The sequence below is a fragment of the Zalophus californianus genome, chromosome 1 (genome assembly GCF_009762305.2).
Source record: "Zalophus californianus isolate mZalCal1 chromosome 1, mZalCal1.pri.v2, whole genome shotgun sequence".
NCBI lineage: Eukaryota > Metazoa > Chordata > Mammalia > Carnivora > Otariidae > Zalophus > Zalophus californianus.
In genome coordinates, this window is record NC_045595.1 from 14,413,780 (window position 1) to 14,435,048 (window position 21,269).

Sequence of the window (21,269 nt, forward strand, 5' to 3'; positions counted from 1 at the left end):
TCTAGGCATGTCTGTGTCCAATTTAATTATAATGAAGAAAAGAAAAAAAAAAGCAAATTTCTTCCTATAAGTCCTGCTGGATCAGGGCCCATCTTAATGACCTCATTTTAACCTAATCACCTCTTTAAAGACTCAGTATCCACAGATAGTCCCATCCTGAGATCCTAGGGGGTTAGGACCTCAACGTAGAACTTTGGGAGAACATAATTCAGGGCGGGAACATAATTCCCCTCACCAACGGCCGGTCACCAGCCTTGTAGATCTTCACGATTCTGACAGGGAAGCAGCAGGGCGTCCAGGGGCTGGGTGGTGACCAGGCGGCCACAGGGGAAGAGACAGCAAGGTCAGGAGGCTCGAGGGCTTGACCAGGTGGAGGTCCCAGGGACCAGGACGAGAGTGGATCGGAGGCACGAGGTGTGTGGGCGCATCTTGGGTCCCGCTTCTGGTTTAAGTCTTTTTTTCCACTGGTTTTTTTTCCTTCGCTCACTTCTCTGCAGTTGAAAATTTGACTTGTCATTGGATTTTCTTTCTTTCTTAAGATTTTATTTATTTAGGGCGCCTGGGTGGCTCAGTTGGTTGCGCGACTGCCTTCGGCTCAGGTCATGATCCTGGAGTCCCGGGATCCAGTCCCACGTCGGGCTCCCTGCTCGGCGGGGAGTCGGCTCCTCCCTCTGACCCTCTTCCCTCTCGTGCTCTCTGTCTCTCATTCTCTCTCTCGCTCTCAAATAAATAAATAAATAATAAAATCTTTTAAAAAATTTTATTTATTTATTAGAGAGAGAGCACAAACAGCAGAAGGACAAGCAGATTCCCCGCTGCACAGGGAGCGCGACGCATGGCTCCATCCCAGGAGCCCAGGATCATGACCTGAGCCCCCCAGGCGCCCCGATACCTGTCTCTTATAACACAGGGCTTCTGGGCCTGGGCACCGCTGACATCTGGGCACCTCAGGGTGCCGAGCAGCACCCTTGGCCTCCACCCTCCCCCGATGCAGTAGCATCCCTGTCCCCCTCAGTCATGACAACCAAAACTGTCTCCAGAAAAATGTCTCCAGACACTGACTAGTGTCCCTTTGGGGCAGAATCGTCCCCTCCTGTGTGAAGCGCCGATGGGTGGTGGTGATCACTGATGCCACTTAACAGAAATGTAATATTGCTTCTGAAAACATAGCACCCTGACCAGCCCCTTCTATCTTCCCGATTTTTCTCTGATTGTGGTTCCACCTTGTTTCTCTCATTACTTTTTTTTTTTTAATCATGAGATGTGTCCCAAAGGGAACGTGTAAGATGTCTGTGGTTTAAGGCACAGCAGTGAGAGCCTGTGGCCGTCCTGGGGGCGCCGCACCCCATCGCCCCCGCTGTGCCCGGCACGGTGCCGCTCACGCTCTTGCTTTTCTTTGCTCGGCTCCACCTTCCTGTGGGTCCCTGAACCCCGGGGGGTCGCGCTCTGAGAGCAGAGAGCACGCATGGCCCTGGCTGAGCAAGCAAAGGGCCACGTGACCAGAGGCACCACCGCTGCAGCGGCTGATGGTGCAGGGGTGAGGGGGGCTCCGGTTTCAGGGATCCCTGGGGTGCCGGCCACAGTGCGGGATGGGCAAAACTAGGAGACAACCCTCCATCATCTCCTGATTCCAGGTGTGACCCGTTCGGTCCTGGCGGGGAGCTGGTCTTCATTCTGGAACTTCCCAGACACGTGCCTTGGGATGGGGCTCTTGTCCCGCAGCGCCTGGAAGCTTGCGGTCCTAGGGGATTCCCATCACCTGGTCCCATCGGGGTTCCCCTCTGCTCCAGAACTCTCTCTCTTTGGAAGATTCTTCTGGGCCAGTTCTCTGATTTCCTTGGCCCCCACCCCCACCCCTTTGTTTTCCATCTTTTATCATTTTGTTCGTCCTGCAAGATTTTTTTTTTAAGATTTTATTTATTTCTTTGACAGAGAGAGACCAAGCTAGAGAAGGGACACAAGCAGGGGGAGTGGGAGAGGGAGAAGCAGGCTCCCCGCCGAGCAGGGAGCCCGATGCGGGGCTCGATCCCAGGACCCCAGGATCATGACCCGAGCCGAAGGCAGACCCCCTATGACTGAGCCACCCAGGCGCCCACTCCTGCAAGATTTCTACAACTTTATCTGTCTTCTCCATCTCCCTCCCTTCTCATCCTCCAGTCCCCTCCCTGCGCTCTCCCCCACCCTCTTCTCTCCCTTACCACCCTCTCAGCCCTGACTCCGTCTTGCTCCGGCACCCCACCCCCCACCCCCCCCCACTCCCCCCACCCCCGCCGCCTTCACTTCTTGCTCCCAGGCCTTTGCTTACTGTCTGGATCGCCCTGTGCTCTTCCGGGTCATTCCCTTCACTCAGCACCAAATGCAGAAAGCCACCTCCCAAACCACTCCAATCCTGATAGTAGAAATCAGCCTGTTCTTTTATTTGTTCAGAAGAATGACCCGTGACCTCTGTCTCAAATTGCGGGGAGGGAGGGCATGCAATCTGAGAACAGTGGCCCTGGGATCCTCAGCCCGGGGAGGGGGGGGCGGGGGGGCCCAGGGCCACAGTTTGGAGGCAGAAGCATGGGATTCCTGGGGGCCAGGGCTCAGGCACTGTGGTGAAGCGGGCGGGCACAGCAGGTGGTGCAAGGGCTCCCGGGCCCACCTTGCACCTGAGGACACTGAGGCACACACAGAGGGGGCGGCCCTTAAGCCGCTGGCTCAGGCCGGGAACTTGGGGCCCCAGGGGCGTCTGCAGGAGGCTAGGAGCCCGCCAGGTGCCGGTGGAAGTAGAGGCCGAAGAGGCTGGAGAGCAGCTGGCAGGCTGCGGTCCACCAGATGAGGAAGGTGAGGACGGCGCGGAGGAAGAGGGGCGTGAGCAGGCCGCCCAGCGCCCCAGCGATCCGGGCCGCCGTCTGCTGGGCCTCATCCTCCCCGGGACCCCCCAGGCGATCCTGGGCTGAGGACTGGGCGGGGGACAGCATGGGGACCGGGCCCAGGCCCCAGGAGTAGCCACCTGTGGGAAGTGGAGGGTGGAGGGAGGGATGGGTAGAGGTGCAGGCGGGCTTTGACCTCTGGGACCCGCCTAGCCCTAGGCTCCACCTCCTACCCCCGCCACCACCCTAAACTCTATCTCCTGGCCCCCACCCCAACTTCGGGCCCTGCCTCCTACTCTCCCCTCCTCTGGGCCCCCCAGGCTCCCCCCACAGTATTACCAAGTCCTGCCCAGGCGCCACCTCACTTGCCTCCATCCCGGCCCGGCGTCGCTCCCCGCGGCCCCCACCTCCCCACACCAGGCCCCAAGACCCGACCCCACCCATGCCACTCCTCACCCAGCGTCTTGAGCAGTAGCGTGCAGTTGAGGGTGAGGATGAGTGGCGTCAGGTACTGCAGGCTCACCACCGTCACGTAGCAGTAGACTCGCACCACCTAGTGGGCCGGTAGCAGTGACCACGTGGGTGGGTGGGGGTCCGGACCCTCAGCCCCAGGGACAGGGAGACCTGCCCTGAGCCCCATGTTCCCTCCCAACCTTCGGTGCCCATACCCGCCTCTGGATCTCACGGGCCTCTATGCGGCCGGCCTCCCGCCGCAGCTGCTCCACACGGGCCTTGGCCAGACATAGGTAGGCCTGCAGGTGGGGCCTGGTCATGGCCAGCCTTAGCAGGCACAAGGCCACCAGCACCCAGAGGCGCAGTGAGTCGAAGGCTGAGTCTGACAGCCTGTTGGGGAGGGGAGTGAGGGGGCTAGGGAGGCCACCCCTGCTCCAGGATCTCCCCCAGGATCCAAGGCTCCTCCCTGAGCCTCAGAGACTGGGGTACACAGAAGGGCCCCCACTGCCCTCCCTCCCACCCACCCCCCATGCGCACAGGGAGAAGGGCACCTCCCCCAGGGGTGCCTGGTGCAGGAAGTCCCGTGCAATGGGTTTGGTCCAGAGCCACAGGATGATCAGTGGGGCCAGGAAGCTGGTATGCAGAAGGAACCTAGGAACAAGGGCGCAGAGGAGTGAGGCCCGGGCACCCACCATCCCCCTAGCCTCTCCTTTAGATTCCCACCTCCCCCCACCACCCATCTGGCAGTCTGCATAACTGCAGCATGGGCCGGTCTTCTGACATGCTCAGTGCGTCCAGGTGTGTCTGAGCCAGCCGCAGGCCTGGAAAGGTGAGGAAGGCACCCAGCATGGATCCCACAAATGCCAGCCCTATGCGGATGGCCAGCTTGACCAGAGGGAGCCTGGGGGAGAAGAGAAGGGTCAGGAGGCCCCAAAGCCCGTCAGCAACCCCCCTACAAGTTCCAGGCTGCCCTTGCCCCACCTCACTTCCCAGGACTCACGCCCAGTCCCAGCCCCGCGTCTTCAGAAGTGGCTCCAAGTTCTGGGTCATACTGGCCAGGCCTGGGGAAGACAAGGAGAGGGCAGTGTTTAATAGACCCCTGGAGCCTCAGTGTCTGCTCTGCCCCCCTCCCAGATAGACTTTTGCTCCCCGGGTAGGAATGCACCAGTGGGAGCTGGACCCAGGGCCAGGCAAAAGGAAAACTTTTGTTGTGCTCCGGCTATGTGCGGGTTTTTTTGTTTGTTTGTTTGTTTTGGTTGGTTATGTTTTTTTGTTTGTTTGTTTTTTATTTTAAAGACGAGGAATATGGACCAGGCAGACACCCTTGACTGGACTGGGAGAAAGGGGTGGGGGGCAGTGGACCACTGAGTCTGAGCTTCCTGGATTATACCAGGATTCCAGAGGGGCATGAGGACTCCCATAGGTTAAAGCCAAAGTCCTGGAAAGAATCCTCAGTTCAGGCCCTCGGATTTTCCACAGAGTAAAAGCAAATAAAAATGAGCTCACAACCCAAATCACCAAACACACCAGGGAACAAATCACCATAAAGCAGGGGGGGAAAAAAAAAGTTTAGACCCTACTGACTACAGAAATTTTGCAGGTGTTATCATGTGTGAAATTACTGAGGAAAATAAAAGGTGGAATCACAGAACAGGCAACATGAGGCTACCTCAGATGACCAGCTATATTTGCAAAGGAACCAATTAAGCTCTTCCAAAGGGAAAACAGAAATGATAGGTTGTTAAATGGCATATTCAAAACAGCCAAAGGAGGAATGAATGAATTGGATCTGAAGAAATCACTCAGATTCCAACTCAGAAAGATAAAAAGGTAGGAAATATGAAGGGAGATTAAGAGATAAGGAGGGCAGAATAGAAAGTCCAGCATAAGTGACATGAGAGCCCCAGAGAGAAGGGAAGAGAGAATGAAGGAGGAGAGGAGATCTGGAAGAGAACAGTGCAAAAGACTGTGGAATGAATGACACACACAAAGTATATCAAACCAGAATAATATGAAGAAATCCATACCTAGACACTAGTGAAACTGGAATACCAAAAACAGAGGGATCGTAAAGCAGCCAGGGATTTAAGATAGATCACCCATAGAGGAAAGACAATTAGACTGGCAGCCAATGGCAACAGCAATCACAGAAAAAGAACAAAAAGAAGGTGAAAAGGTAAGATGGTAGAAACAATGCCGAATATGTTGGCGATGACAATAAATGTAAGTGGGTTAAACTCTGAGGTTAAATGACACAGATTGTCAGACTTGAAAATATCTAGCTGTGTGGTTGGTGGTTGTTGTTGTTTTAAAGATTTTTTATTTATTTATTTGAGAGAGAGAATGAGAGAGAGAGAGAGCATGAGATGGGGGAGGGTCGGAGGGAGAAGCAGACTCCCCGCTGAGCAGGGAGCCCGATGTGGGACTTGATCCCGGGACTCCAGGATCATGACCTGAGCCGAAGGCGGTCGCTTAACCAACTGAGCCACCCAGGCACCCTGTGTGGTTGGTTGTTTTAAGATTTTATTTATTTATTTGACAGAGAGAGACACAGCGAGAGAGGGAACACAAGCAGGGGGAGCGGGAGAGGGAGAAGCAGGCTTCCCACGGAGCAGGGAGCTCAACATGGGGCTCCATCCCAGGACCCCGGGACCATGACCCGAGCCAAAGGCAGACGCTCAATGACTGAGCCACCCAGGCGCCCCTAGCTGTATGTTTTTTAAAGGAGACATACCTCAACACAATGTCCCTGTATGGTTGAAAGAAAAGGGATGTTAAAAAGATATGACAAATACTAATCAAAAGAAAGGTGGTATTGTATATTTGAGAGTTGCTAAAAGTAGATCTTAAAAGTTTTCATCATAAGAAAAAAAGTTGTATATGTATGGTGATAGATGTTAAGCAGATTTGTTGTTGTGATTGTTTTGTAATACATACAAATATTGAATCATTATATTGTATACCTGAAACTAACAATGTTATATGTCAATTATATCTCAACTTAAAAAAAAAAGAAAGCTGAAAAGTCTATATTATTACCAGATAAACCAGAGTAAGACAGAAGTATTATTAGAATCAGAAGTGGTCAATATACCATGATAAAATGGTTGATTCACCAGGTATATATAGAAATTCAATACTTGTAAACACCTTGTCAATTAGCCACAAAACATATAAAGAAAACACTGACTAGGGCACCTGGGTGGCTCAGTCAGTTAAGCATCCAACTCTTGATTTCAGCTCAGGTCATGATCTCGAGGTTGTGAGATCGAGCCCTGCACCGGGCTCAGCACTGGGCATGGAGCTTGCTTGGGATTCTCTCACTCCCTCTCCTTTTGCCCCTTCCCCTCTCTAAAAAAAAAGAAAAGAAAAAGAAAGAAATCACAATGGAAACTTAAAAATACCCAGAATTGCCTGATAATGAAAATTACAAGTCAAAACTTAAGAAGTGGACAAAAGTGGGACTTAGTAAAATATTTATAGCCTTCGTGCTAGAAATGCCAGAAAGAGAAATAGAAGAAGCTGAAAATTAGTGAGCTAAATAGCCAACTAAGAAACTGAAAACAAGGTGTGCCTGGGTGGCTCAGTCATTGGGCATCTGCCTTCGGCTCAGGTCGTGATCCCAGGGTCTTGGGATCGAGCCCCTGCATCGGGCTCCCTGCTCCGCGGGAAGCCTGCTTCTCCCTCTCCCACTCCCCCTGCTTGTGTTCCCTCTCTTGCTGTGTCTCTGTCTGTCAAATAAATAAATAAAATCTTTTTAAAAAATTGGAAAAAAGAAAAAGAAGCCTACCAGAATAGTGCTATAAAAGCCAGAGGTCCTAGCCACACAAAAAAAGATTGGAAAAGATGAAAGAAAAACCAAAAGAACCCACAATTCACTAAAAATACAATTGTACAACAAGGTTATCCCATGGAAAACACTCAGTTTGATCCCTACCTCATAAGACAGTAGTGAACGACCAGGAGTTTAAGGGCTTATGTGAAAGGCAAAATTGAAATATTGTGTTGGAAAATATAAAATGTCTTTCTGATTGTAGGGAAGAGAGGGGAATATCTTCAAGACAATAATCAACTAAAATAAGGAACTGCTATTCATCAAAAGAAACCAGAGGGGAGGGCTGCAACTGTATTCAGTGGCTGAGCCCAAAAAAGTGTGGTGTGTGCATGTGCAGAGAATAATGCAAACATGGCTAAATGAATCTAGGTCAAGGGCATCTGGGAGTTCATTAGAGGATTCTTCCAACCATTCTGAGGTTTGGAATTTTTCAAAATAAAACATTTGAGGACAATATTTTTCAAGATTTTATTTTTAAGGGGCGCCTGGTTGGCTCAGTTGTTAAGCGTCCGCCTTCGGCTCAGGTCATGATCCCAGGGTCCTGGGATCGAGCCCCGCATCAGGCTCCCTGCTCAGTGGGAAGCCTGCTTCTCCCTCTCCCACTCCCCCTGCTTGTGTTCCTGCTCTTGCTATCTCTCTCTCTCTCTGTCAAATAAATAAATAAAATCTTAAAAAAAAAAGATTTTATTTTTAATCAATCTCTACACCCAACATGGGGCTCGAACTCACAGCCCCAAGATCGAGAGTCACATGCTCCACCAACTGAGCCAGACAGATGCCCCATAATTTTTTTTAAAGATTTTATTTATTTATTTGAGAGAGAGAGCATGAGAAGAGGGGAGGGTCAGAGGGAGAAGCAGACTCCCTGCTGAGCAGGGAGCCCGATGTGGGATTCGATCCCGGGACTCCAGGATCATGACCCGAGCCAAAGGTAGTCGCCTAACCAACTGAGACACCCAGGTGCCCTCCCCACAATTTTTTTAAGAGGCAAAAAAAAAAAAAAAACCCACCACAAAGAAAGTGAAAAGCCATGCCACAAATTTGAAGATACACTGCCCCCCATTTTAACTTCTTTAAAATTGAGATACACATGACCATTGATGGCATGCAATAGTTTAACAGTGCTTTTAATCTCTTTTCTGTGGTTCAGGAAATAATGGTGTGTCAGATTTGATAGGAGGAAGTATGTGCCACACATGTTACAAAGGATCAGTTCCCACAATATATAAAGAAACCCTACAAATCAACAAGAAAAAAAAATAGTAAAGATATACAGCCCAGAAAAGCTTCATAACGTTGGATTTGGTGATGATGTCAGATCTAGCACCGAAGGTATGAGCCACAAAAGAAAATAGAGACAAATGGGACTCATGGGAATTAAAAAAAAAAATGTGTACAACAAAAGATAATACTAATGGAGTAAAAGGGTAACCCACAGAATGGGAAAAAAACATTTGCAAATCATATATCTGATAAGGGATGAATATCCCCAATATATACACAGAACTCCTAAAACTCATCACCCCCCCCAAAAAAAAAAAAAAAAAAAGTTTCAAAAATAGGCAAAGGAAGCACCTGGCTGGCTTGGTTAGTGGGACATGTGACTCTTGATCTCGGGGTCATAAGTTTGAGCCCCGCATTGGGTGTAGAGATTACTTAAAAATAAAATCTTTGAGGGCACCTGGGTGGCTTAGTTGTTAGGCATCTGCCTTCGGCTCAGGTCATGTTCCCAGGGTCCTGGGATGGAGCTCCACATTGGGCTCCCTGCTCAGCAGGGAGCCTGCTTCTCCCTCTCCCACTCCCCCTGCTTGTGTTCCCTCTCTCACTGTGTCTCTCTCTGTCAAATAAATAAAATCTTTTTTTAAAAAAAATAAAATCTTGGGATGCCTGGGTGGCTCAGTTGGTTAAGCAGCTGCCTTCGGCTCAGGTCATGATCCCAGGGTCCTGGGATTGAGTTCCGCATCGGGCTCCCTGCTCAGCAGGAAGCCTGCTTCTCCCTCTGCCTGCCACTCCTCCTGCTTGTGCTCTTTCTCTCTCTCTCTCTGACAAATAAATAAATAAAATCTTTTAAAAAAAAAATAAATAAATAAATAAAATCTTTGTAAAAGAAAAAGAAAATAGACAATTTCTCCAAAGAAGATATACAGATGACGGACAAGCATATGAAGATGTGCTCAGCATCACTCATCATTAGGGAAATACAGATAAAAACCACAATGAGATACCACCTCACACCCACTAGGATGGTCACTCTTAAGGAAAAAGAAAAGGAAGATAACACAGGTTGGTGAGGATGTGGGGAAGCTGGAACCCCTGTGGTAAGAATGTAAAATGGTGCAGCCACCCAAGAAAACAGTTTGTTGACTCTTCAAAAAATTAAACATAGAATTACTACGTAATCCAGCAATCCCACCTCTGGATCTGTACCCAAAGAATTAAAGCAGGGACTTGTACACCCATGTTCATAGCAACACTATTCGCAGTAGCTGAAACAAAGGAGCAACGTAAATGTCCATCGATACATGAATGGATGAGCAAAATGGGATATATTCATGCAAAGGGAATATTATTCAGCCTTAAAAAGGAAGGAAATTTGAACATAGGCTACAACATGGGTGAACCTTAAGGACGTTATGCTGAATGAAATAAGCCAGCACTGAAAGACAGATACTGCATGATTGCCCTCATATAAAGCGTCTAGGGTGGTCAGATTCATAGAGACAGAAAGTAGGATGGTGGGCGCCAGGGGCTGGGGGGGTGGGGGGAAATGGAGAGCAGTGTTTAATGGGGACAGAGTTTCAGATTTGCAAGGTGAAAAGCGGGGGATGGATGGTGGTGATGGTCGCACAACAGGGTGAATGTGCTTAATGCCACTGAAGTGAACACTTAAAAACAATAAAATGGTAAATGTTATGTGTATTTTACCACAACAACAACAACAAAAAAAAAATGGAGGAAAAAAACACATATAGCCTCAAAGAAAAATGAGCAACAACTTGAACAAACTCTTCAAAGAAGAGGAAATGAGAATCATGAATAAACAGGAAAAGCTGCTCAGCCTCCCAAGTAATCAGAGCAATGCACGTTAAGACCACTAAAGGCATCGTTTTCCACTGCTAGACGGGCAAAAATCAAGCACTTTCTGTAGACCTCAACTCACTTACACCTGACTGTGCCCCTGTAAGGTTCACCACCCCACCTTACAAGCAGGGAGGTGAGGCAGGGGGCTGTTGCAAGGTCACCCACGCTTGCCCAGGGTGCCGCCTGAGTCCAGGGTCCACACTTGGAACCCCAGGCTGCATGGCTCTGAAAAATGCTGAGGCACCATCTTAATGAAGGAGAACACGTCCACCTTGTCCCCAGATCCTGTGCCCAAAAGAAATGCCTACACGTGCGTATGAGGAAACAATGTTCCCTATAGCAACTGTGAGAAAAGCTCAAATCTGGAAACCACCAAGATGTCCAGCAACAGAAGAATAGACAAATAAAGACAAGTGGCCTCATCAGAGAACGTCATTCATCTGTGAGAAGAGATGAACAAAAGCTGCCCAGACCAACACGGCCTCGTTCTGTAAACAATATCAAAAAGACCGAAAAGCACCAGTTGGCTGATTATACACTGGCTGGCACCATCCGCAACAGCGAGCAAACTGTATGATGAATTCTTTAGGGACAGAAATATATGTGATGAAACTACCTTTTACAAAGGCACAGGAATGGGGCGCCCGAGCGGCTCCTTCTTAGATGCTACTCCCCACGGCAACCCTGAGCAGAAGAAGCTTTTTAAAAAAAAGTCCTTTGATTGATGGGCGCCTGGGTGGCTCAGTTGGTTAAGCGACTGTCTTCGCCTCAGGTCATGATCCTCGAGTCCCTGGATCGAGTCCCACATCGTGCTCCCCGCTGGGCAGGGAGTCGGCTTCTCCCTCTGACCCTCCTCCCTCTCGTGCTCTCTATCCCTCATTCTCTCTCTCTCAAATAAATAAATAAAATCTTTTAAAAAAATTAAAATAAAAAAAAAGGGGGGGTCGTCCCCGGGGCTCGCGCGCTCCGGGCCGGCAAGGGTTGCAGTGTGCCTGTGCCTGGGCGGAATCGGGGGCACCGGAGCGACCCGGCCTTTCCTTTAGTTTTTCCCTTTCTCGGCCCCGCGGAGGCTTTCCGGAGGGGGCTTGCGCGGGGCACTTGGGGCTGAAGTGGCCGAGCTGTCGGGAGGGGCCTGAGTGGGCGCTTCGAGGACCCAAGATTGTCTAAAGCCACAGGGAAAATGGTGGAAAATTCACCGTCGCCATTGCCAGAAAGAGCGATTTATGGCTTTGTTCTTTTCTTAAGCTCCCAATTTGGCTTCATCCTGTATCTTGTGTGGGCATTTATTCCTGAATCTTGGCGAAACTCCTTAGGATTAACCTATTGGCCTGAAAAATACTGGGCAGTTGCATTGCCCGTCTACTTCCTCATTACTATAGTAATTGGTTAGCACTCTTATTTGGAATAAACCTGATGAGTACCTCTCCACTCAACTCCATTCATACAATCACAGATAACTATGCTAAAAATCAACAGCAGAAGAAATACCAAGAAGAGGCCATCCCAGCATTAAGAGATATTCCTATTAGTGAAGTAAACCAAATGTTCTTCCTGGCAACTAAATAACTTTATGCCAAAAACTAAATTGTATGTAGACTAACACCGAGCATTTACTATAATTTTTTATATAATAATTTTGACCATAATTATTTTGACTCTCTCGTACCCAATATTGAAATGTAAACAAAGTAAGTTGATTCTTTTAGATTAAGTTATATTAATATTATAAAAGTTCTTGAGTATTAGTTGGTAATGAACAGAATAAAATACTGCATTACCATATAGCAGACTTGTTAAAAAAATAAGTATCAGTAAGAACAAGAAGTCCCTCCAAAAAAAAAAAAAGGCAAAAGAATGATAAACACAAGATTTGAGAGACTGGTTGGGGCTGTGAGTAGGAGTGGAAGGTGGTGGGATTGGAAAGGAGCACCAGAGACATGCAAGAACATTGGGAATGTTCTAGTTCTCATTTAAGAAGTGAGTTTGTTACATTATTATTTTGCTTTGTAATTTACATACACATGTTCTATACATATATATACTATATATTAAACATTATATAATCTTAAAAATTGAAAAGCAGGGAGAATTGGTGAAGATAAAGCTCAAGGATTTGATCTTTATCCAAAGACCACCAGAATCTGGTATCAGGCACAGAAGTGATGTGATCCAAATTATATTTTTAAAGATCATCCAAAGAATAGAGAAACTCAAAAGAAAAATGGGAAACTAAGAAAAATATTTCCAACTACTATCACACACAAAGCCTAATGTCTCTAATATATAAAGAGCTCCTACAAATCAATAAAAAGGTCAACAACTCAGTAGAAAACTGGGCAAAAGAACAGACTTTACTGGAAGGCAGATAGAAATGACTTGTCCACAGAGGAAAAGATGCTCAACCTCGCTTATATTTTCACTCATCAGGTTACCCAAGACAAAAAAAAAAAAAAAGTCTGAGGAAACACACTGGAGAGAATGTGGGGAAATAGGCACTTCATTAATCTTTTCCTAAATGGCAATTTACAACATTATCGAAATTACAAATGCAGTTTCTCACACAGGGCTGCATGTGCAGGGCTATTCCCATACGACACTGTTGTGTTACAACATGGTTTTGAACAATAACATTTAATAGTGAAAGACTTAGATGTCCAGAAGTAGGGGACTGGTTAAATAATCATGGAACTTCCATAAAATGAAATACTATGTGGGTATTACAAAACAAAAAAACCAACCAACCAACCAACCCACACTGTATGTAGCATCAAGGAACAACCTCCAAATTCATGTTTTTAAGGGAAAAAGACAAGGTGGAGAGCCATAAACACTACCGTTTTATGGGGAAAAAGGAAAGTGGTCTCCCAGTTTTCCTCTTGGAAGGAGAGCTAATCAGGGTGGGTGATTTTTACTCTATGTATAGCCTCTTGTACTTTATGAATGTTGTGCCATTTACCCATTTCCTTCACCAAATTAAATTAGAATGGGTAAATATTAAATCATTATGGCTGCCGGGGAGAGGGCAGATGGGGGGTACAGAAGCGCCCTGCGAAGAACTGCAGCTGCAGGCAGCCATCAGAGGCAGTGAGACCAGATATCCTCTTGCCCCAAAGCCCCAGATGTGCAGGGCAGCAAGCTGCCAGAGAGACTGCTCAGGCCCAAGGAGTACCCCCCCTTCACCTATTATGTGCTGGTGGAACGAGCCACTTAACCCCACTTCCACGAGGGAGTGATCCGCGTGGTGACCCCATGCCCCAAACGCCGCACATACCTGGCTCCAGGCCCAGCTCGAGAGTATCCTCCTGGACCACCTGCACCAGCATGACCAGGAGCAGGAAGAGGAAGGCAAAGGTGAGGCAGACAGAGCGTTCGCCCCCCTCCTCTGCACTGAAGTACAGCCGGGTCACCACCAGGAACATCTTGCTGGGGGCAGGGCTAAGGAAGCCCTGAGCAGCTGCTGTGCCCCACTCCCAGCCAGGGACTCCCCCAGCTCCAGAACCCAAACACCGTCGTTGGGGTTTGGAGTCTCGGGGAGCAGGGCGGTGACCAAGGAGAAGAGTGAGCCGCCGAACAAGCCCAGGACACAAGGTCCAGCCCTGCTCACGCCTGTGTCAGCAGGCTTGCGGTGTGTGGGTGGCAGGCGTGCCTGGGCCTCCAGCTCAGCCTCATAACACTACCTGTGGCCATTTCTCTCTTTCTTTTCTTTAATTCTTTCTTTTTCTTTCTTTCTTTCTTTCTTTCTTTCTTTCTTTCTTTCTTTCTTTCTCTTTCTTTCTTTCTTTCTTTCTTTTTCTTTCTTTCTTTTTCTTTCTTTTTCTTTCTTTCTTTCTTTCTTTCTTTCTTTCTTTCTTTCTTTCTTTCTTTCTTTATTTATTTCTTTCTTTATTTGTTTCTTTCTTTCTTTCTTTCTTTCTTCTTTCTTCTTTCTTCCTTCCTTCCTTCCTTCCTTCCTTCCTTCCTTCCTTCCTTCCTTCCTTCCATTTATTTATTTTAGAGACAGCAAGTGTGGGGAGGAGTAGAGGAGGAGGGAGGGGAAGGGGGAAAGAATCTCAGGCAGACTCCATGCCAAGCTCAGAGCCCAAGTCAGGGGGTTCCGTTCCACGACACTGAGACCATGACCGCAGCTGAAACCAAGAATTGGACACTCAACCAAATGAGCCACCCAGGCACCCCTACCTGTGGCCATTTCTCCTTGAAAGAGCCAGCAAGTCTGTCTCTTCAGGAGGTCTGGCCTCCCTGACCCACCTAGCCTGGCTGCATTCACAGCAGGTGAATTTCCCACTCCCCTAAGAAGCTATCAGAGATACAAGGGCTGTATCTCGAATATGTCCTGAAAGAGACCCATGGGGCTTTCCAGAACCAGTGTGGGCTTCAAGATGGACTTTTCTTCACAAGCCCATCCCACAAGGGCATTTTCTCAGACTTGGGTCCTCAATGTCAGAGGTTTGCCTCTGTTCCCTGGACAGCTTCATAAAAAAATGTAGCAGAGGGGCACCTAGGTGGCTCAGTCAGTTAAGCATCTGCCTTGGGCTCAAGTCATGATCCCAGGGTCCTGGGATCGAGCCCCACATCGGGCTCCCTGCTCCGCGAGAAGCCTGCCTTCCCTCTCCCTCTGCTTGCCACTCTCTCTGCTTGTTCTCTCTCTCTCTCTCTCTGTCAAATAAATAAATAAACAAGTAAATAAATAAAATCTTTTTTAAATATTAAAAATAATTTTAAAAAATGAACAAAAAGGGACGCCTGGGTGGCTCAGTTGGTTAAGCGACTGCCTTCGGCTCAGGTCATGATCCTGGAGTCCCAGGATCGAGTCTGGCATCAGGCTCCCTGCTCGGTGGGGAGTCTGCTTCTCCCTCTGACCCTCCCCCCCTCATGTACTCTCTCTCTCTCTCTCTCATTCTCGTTCTCTCAAATAAATAAATAAATAAATCTTAAAAAAAAAAAAGAACAAAAAAACGTAGCAGAGGGGGCATCTCTTTTCCTGCCCCTGCATCTGGGCCGGTGACTTGCTTTGACCAAGAGAATGGACAGGGATGGGGGTGGGCCAACTTCCTGCAAAGCCTTAGGAGGCCCACAGCACCCCTTCTTCCTTGCTGGTATTTCTGCTACCAGGAGGAAGCTTGGCTTGGCCTGCTGGAAGGCGGGACCTCTTAGAGTAGAGATAAGGCGGCTGGGCTCAGCCCAGCCCGGGAGGAGAGCAAATAAAATAGTGACCATTTTACACCACCCAGTTTTGGGGAGTTTTGTAGGACAGCAGATAGCTGATATGCCAATTTGGGGATGGGGGTAAAGGAAAGCTTGAGTCCCACTCCCACATGCCTCCCTCCTCCCTGACCCACTGGGCAGCCTGAGGAAGGATACACGGAGAAGGCGACAGCGAGCAGACACCAGAACACCGCGATGTTGGTCTCCTTGACCGGGCCCAGCACATAGTAGTAGGCCTCTGTGAAGACATACACGCCACCCGAGTACACGGCAAAGTCCACGAACCACTGGTACTCCAGGAAGAAGCGCAGGACTGCGGGGAGCACGCAGCTCAGTCCACAGCCCAGCGCAGGACACCCCCCTCACCAATGCCGCCAGGGTGTGGGCTGAGGCTGGGACGTTGGGGACCCAGCTGGGCTGTTACCGAGGGCATCAACCGCTGTGAGGGGGCAGGTCTCCAGCTGGAAAGGGGCATCTCGGGGCACAGACAAGGGCTTTTCTTCACTATAACCATTGGCCCACCTGTGGGGGGGGGGGGGAGGCGGTCAGGGGAGGAGGAGGAGTGCATCCTCTGTTCTCTCCTCCCCAGCCAGACATGGCGGCCCACCCCACACCAGCCTGGAAGGTTCCACCGTGCCACCCTCAGAGCACAGGAGGAGCTGGTTTGGGAGTTAACCTTCTCCCCAGCCTGGGTCTCCGCACACCAGGCTGCAGATGCCGCAGCTCACCAGGGATGGCCCAGAGCAAACTTCCAATAAGCAATAAGCGTTAGCTGTCAGCCCAAGGCAACCAATGAATGACAGTGACATCTCAACCTGGGGTATCCACCACTCTCCTAGGTGCCCAGAACTGCGTGCGCCTGGAAAGGGAGCCGCTCCCCTAAGGCTGGGGGCTCACTCACCGCTCCTTCCTGCCTCTGGGCTTCGGCTTTCCCTCCAGGGCCCGAAGCTCTTCCTCAGTAGGGTGCTTGTATCGGAAGAGACTGAGGGCAAAGACGGGAAGTCAAGAAAGCTCCCGCGGCGTGGAGGGCTCAAGGCAGTGAATCCTCAAACCCAGGACTGGGGTCGGGGAGAGCTGGACCCGAAATGCATGGGGACAGGATGGGCAGGGACCATGCAAGGCCAGGGGAAGGCCTGGGGGGTGGGCTATGGTTTTGCTGGGGGGAGTGCAGTGAGAAACTATGGGGTCCCGGACACCCCTGAATCTGCGGGCTATCTCTTCAGGTGGAGCAGGCGTGTGCATTGTTCTGGAGGGAAAGTTCACAGTTTCCACCAGGTCTCAGAAAGGGTCCGAGATCCGAACAGGGACAAAAAGCACTGCAGGGAACAGATCTACAGCAAGAGGAGTGTGGAAGGGGGGTTAGATTCCTGGATGCAGGAGTAAGGGAAAGCAGCTGCTCTTCCCAGTGTGGAAATGCGGTCTCATGGGTGTGTGTACCTCTGTCAAAACTGATCCAACTGTGTGCTTCAAATATTTGCAGTTTATTGTATGTCAGTTATATCTCAATAAAGTTGTTTTAAAAAAAAAAACTACTCTTTGGAGGGCAAGCGGAGGGGTTTGGAGGAAGCAAAGGGGAGGGGCCCGGTGGGGCTCCTCCCACCACCCGGGGTGGGGCTGCGGCTCACCTGCCGTTGCAGAGCAACCAGCGTGCGAAGGAGCAGTGCGGCGCTAGCCTATGCATGAGGGTGGCGGTGAGCAGGGTCACCACCAGCTGCACTCCCAGGACCGCCTGCGGGGAGGGGACATGAAGGGCAGTGCCTGCCAGAAGGTCACAAGCTCCGTGCCTCGGAACTCAGGCTATTTATAGAGAGGCTGGGGCCAGGTTGGGAAGGAAGGGCCTCGGGGGGGCTCCAGCTGCATCTTGAGGGAGGGGCCTGGGGTGGCTCAGCCTCAACCCTGGGAGCCCCTGCTCTGTGTGGATTCCCGCACTCCCTACCACCACCACCTAGCTGGGGTGTGGGGTGGTGGAGAGCACACGCTGGGGTTCACTTCTGGCCTTCGCTATGGATTTCAGGTATTCATCTTCCTGAGGCCTCGGTTTCCCCATCTGGAAATGGGGCGCTGCCTGTTTTGTTTCATATGCTGTCAAGACCACCATCCGGACCTACAAGGAGCACAGCCAGTGAAAGAGGCTCCCCTCCCACGGTCCCACCCACACATCATCTTTCCCCCTGGCAGCTCAGTCTCCATCTTTCCCACCGGAAATTAGCCTCATGATCCCATCACCCTCTCCTCCTCCCTCCCTTGGTAATCAACCTCCTTGGAAAGCCTATTTCTGGCCACTAACCAGTTTCAGGACAAAGACTTACATATATGAGTGGGATGACTTTTTTAAATTAGGAATTTCTCACTAAGTTCTACATAACAAACTTTTTACCAATTCATAACACGTTTTCATATATTAATTTTAAAACATTTTAGAAGAAATGCTTTTGTTAGTCTGAAGCTGGGTTTTCCTGCTTGAATGCAGTAAATACCAATTTGGTATCAGTAATTATGTAATTATATAAAATTATGTGCTCAGGAGCACTGTCGACTAGTATTATGATATAATTAACAAAGTGAAATAAAGATTACTTTAATATTAAAATTAATTATTAAAATTATCCTTTAATCAGGCAAGAATATGCTAACTTTAATTGGAAAAGCTCTAGTGTGATGGGTATCGGGCCAACACAGTAATTCAGAATGACTGCTGAGAAATCCATCATTAAGATAACTAACAGGATATTTTTTCTATGCCTGTAACTTGTAAACCAGAAACATTTTCTCAGTAATGAGGTCGGTGCACCATCTTTCTGGTCTTTAATTTTTTTTTTTTTGGAGAGAGAGAATGAGATAGAGAGAGCATGAGGGGGGGAGGGTCAGAGAGAGAAGCAGACTCCCCGCTCAGCAGGGAGCCCGATGCGGGACTCGATCCTGGGACTCCAGGATCATGACCTGAGCCAAAGGCAGTCGCCTAACCAACTGAGCCACCCAGGCACCCCCTTTTTTTTTAATATATATATATTTTTTAATTTATTTATATCTTTCTGGTCTTTAAATCTCACTAATCTCCTATTCTCACTGCTCACCCTCCCTAACCCCCAAGTGCAGACTGGCTATTGGTCACTAAAGACCGTGGGCACGGTCATGGTCAGGGAGCACCCTTCCAAGCCCAGTGAGGCGGGTCTCTCCCAGGGCCCAGGCCTCCTCCTAAGATCTTCTTCAGCCCCTTCCTGCGCCCCCGGAGCCTCCCATTGGCGCCTCTCCAGACATCAGATCCTGGGGCTCCCCTGCTGACTTTCCTTTTCCCTCTATGGCCTCCACCCTGTGACTCAATCTCCTGCTAGGTTTTTAACCACCGGCGGCCAGGCATGACCCCAGCACAGGGGCATCTCTAGCCTGGACCTCTATGCTTTGCACGCACATCATCTCAGGGGGGCCCAGTACCTGCCTGTCACTCCCGCGGACATAGCACTCGGCCCTTCCCAGTGAGTCATGAGGTCAGTCAACATCCAACTCCTTTTCGCAGCCTGCAACACTTGAAGGGCCCAGCTCAAGACTCCCTGACTCACGGCCCGGCTCTCTAGGTAGCCCTCCCTGCGTCAAACTACTGGGGTCTCAGAGGCCCTTCCAGATCCCTGGGCTCTCCATTGCAGACCCCTATCACCCTCTGACACCTCCCAGGGAGGGGACTGTTGTTCAAACTTCGGTCCCAGCACCTAGGAGAGGAAGGACAGAAGGAAGGAAGGAGAGAGGGAGGGAAGGAGAAAGAGGAAGGGGAGGAGAATGGAAGGAGGGAAGAAAAACAAGCATCCCAGGCGCCTGGGTGGCTCAGTTGGTTAAGCGACTGCCTTCAGCTCAGGCCATGATCCTGGAGTCCTGGGATCGAGTCCCACATCGGGCTCCCTTCTCAGTGGGGAGTCTGCTTCTCCCTCTAACCCTCTTCCCTCTCATGCTCTCTCTCTCTCATTCTCTCTCTCTCTCTCAAATAAATAAATAAAATCTTAAAAAAAAAAAAAAAAGAAAGACAAGCATCCCTCCACCTGAGGCTCTTGAGGTCGGTCCAGGGATGTTTTTCAAGCCCCATCCCCCAGCAGCCTCTGGTCTTGAGGTCCTGGCTCTGCAGATTTCCAAAGATATCTGGAGCCTCCCATCAGCCCACGTCCCTTTCCTGCTCAAAGTCTTTCCCTGGACCTACAATCCGAGAATAGGAGAATCCGGCTACCTGCTAACACCAATGAGACTTTCCTCCATCCTGTTCTAAAGAACCCTTCCTCTCATCTCCCATTGCTTCCTGCACCCAGGCCTGGAACCACGTCCACTTTTCATGTTCAGGTGCACTTCCAACGCCCCTCCTTGGGGAATCCTCCAGGAAGGGTCGAGTCGTCCTCCAGGGCCCCTCCCTCTGCCCAGTCCGAACATTTAGGGGTTGGGACTTCCCGCTCTCGCCCCGCAGTGGCCAGGCTAAGTTTGAAGAATAAACTCAATAGGTTTATTGAGCAGCGTGAGACCTGAAGGTTCCAACTGTGCTGTCTCCAATTCTGGGACCCTCGCCCGCCCCGAGGCCATCCACATCCCCTTGGCCTGGCTCCTCCTCTCAGGGCTCTCCCTGGCCCTTCCACACACCTCAATACATGCAGCGACCCCATGCTTCCACAGGACCCACGTCGCCAGCGTGGGCTCCAGAGGGACCCCCAACCTCCCCAGCGAGGATCCGTACGTTCCCAGTCCTCTCCGCGGGGCTGCGACCCCTCGGCAGGACCCCAGTCCCCTAGAGGGCCCCCAGAGATTTTCCAGAATTCCCGAACGCTCAGGGGCCTCCAGTCCCCTAGACAGAACCCCCAACCCCCACGTAGGTCCCACAGAGAGACTGAACCCAGAGAGGGACACACGGCCCTCAGCGCGACCCAGAGTCCCTCAGAGCTCTCAGTCCCCACAAAGGGATCCCAGTCCACTCGGTGTCTCCCTGGACACCCTCAGCGGAACCTCCTGCCCTTCAGCCATAGGCCCCCCATGTGGCTGGCTGCCGGCTCACCATGTCGCCGGCGGGAGCGCGGTCGGCTGACCTGAGGCTCCGGGCATCTCGCAGGAGTACAACCAATCAGAGCCCGATTCTGTTCTGACAAACAGCCCGTAAGGCCAATCGTCAGGCTTGCAGCTGGAGCAAACCACGAGGGACACGAGGTCGCTCGCGTTGCATGCCGGAAGTTGTAGTTCGAAGACGTTCGGCAAGCTCCGACGTCGGTTGAGTCAGGACTCTCTGGTACCCTGTGTAGCTGTCCTCTCTGAGATACAGTCTCCTAGCATCCGCACCTATTGCGCAGGTCTGAGGCAGATACATTCATTTATCCACGCACTGCCTCCCGCTGGAGAGTTCTGAGTGTGGAACTCCCCTGATGAAGAACATTCGGTGGCTCCCACTGACTAGACTCCCAAGTGCTCAGACTGAATTCTTACACCTCTACCTGACTTCAGTCAGCCGCCAGCACTATCGTACACACTGTAATACAGCTTGCCACTGGCCGTACTAGCTCATACCTCCAGGCCCCTGTAAATGCTATCTTTCATCTTGGAATACCTCCTTTCTCAATCTTTTTCGTTTAGCAAAGCCTTACTCATCTCTATCAGCCAGGACTCTGATTGAATACACACACACACACACACACACACACACACACACACACACACACATACGCACACACTAACTCAAATGGGCTCCAGCAAAAAAAAGGGGGGGGGGAATTTTGTGACAAAAATCTCTAAAAGCATAGTGAGCTTCAGGCATGTCTGGATCAAGGACAAAAAAAATGTCAGTCTCAAGAATCTGATGTTCTGTGTTTCCAGGCTTGGAGGAAAGGGCT

The 21,269-nt window shown here is 50.0% G+C and overlaps 1 protein-coding gene and 1 pseudogene across 5 annotated transcripts; one reads left to right on the forward strand and one right to left on the reverse strand.

The window, feature by feature from the left end:
- Nucleotides 1–2,275: 2,275 nt before the first annotated feature.
- TMEM161A (transmembrane protein 161A) lies at nt 2,276–20,487 on the reverse strand. 5 transcript variants are annotated; one of them, XM_027587580.2, is made up of 13 exons: nt 20,035–20,125; nt 19,452–19,602; nt 17,049–17,527; nt 16,325–16,405; nt 15,848–15,945; nt 15,580–15,736; nt 13,493–13,644; nt 4,306–4,366; nt 4,063–4,206; nt 3,843–3,956; nt 3,521–3,695; nt 3,309–3,405; nt 2,276–2,992 (listed from the first exon to the last, which is right to left on the reverse strand). In XM_027587580.2, exons 3-13 carry the CDS (start codon nt 17,102–17,104, stop codon nt 2,739–2,741), a joined length of 1,389 nt encoding a protein of 462 aa, XP_027443381.2. In that variant the 5' UTR covers nt 17,105–17,527; nt 19,452–19,602; nt 20,035–20,125; the 3' UTR covers nt 2,276–2,738. The 5 variants fall into 5 exon arrangements, with proteins under 5 accessions (XP_027443381.2, XP_027443379.2, XP_027443382.2 ...); XM_027587578.2 differs by lacking the exons at nt 19,452–19,602; nt 20,035–20,125 and adding an exon at nt 20,444–20,487; XM_027587581.2 differs by lacking the exons at nt 19,452–19,602; nt 20,035–20,125 and adding an exon at nt 20,444–20,480 and having other exon boundaries at nt 15,580–15,661; nt 17,049–17,152.
- Nucleotides 11,402–11,805, forward strand: LOC113918779 (annotated as a pseudogene).
- Nucleotides 20,488–21,269: the final 782 nt, after the last annotated feature.

Bases quoted from the DNA above. Each gene is read 5' to 3' on its own strand.
- TMEM161A (XM_027587577.2), bottom strand. The intron at 13,645-15,579 runs GTATCCTTCCTC...CCCTGCCCCCAG, and splicing joins CTCGCTGTCGCCTTCTCCGT to CAAGATGTTCCTGGTGGTGA. The intron at 3,696-3,842 runs GTGCGCATGGGG...CCTCCCCAACAG, and splicing joins GGGGAGGTGCCCTTCTCCCT to GCTGTCAGACTCAGCCTTCG.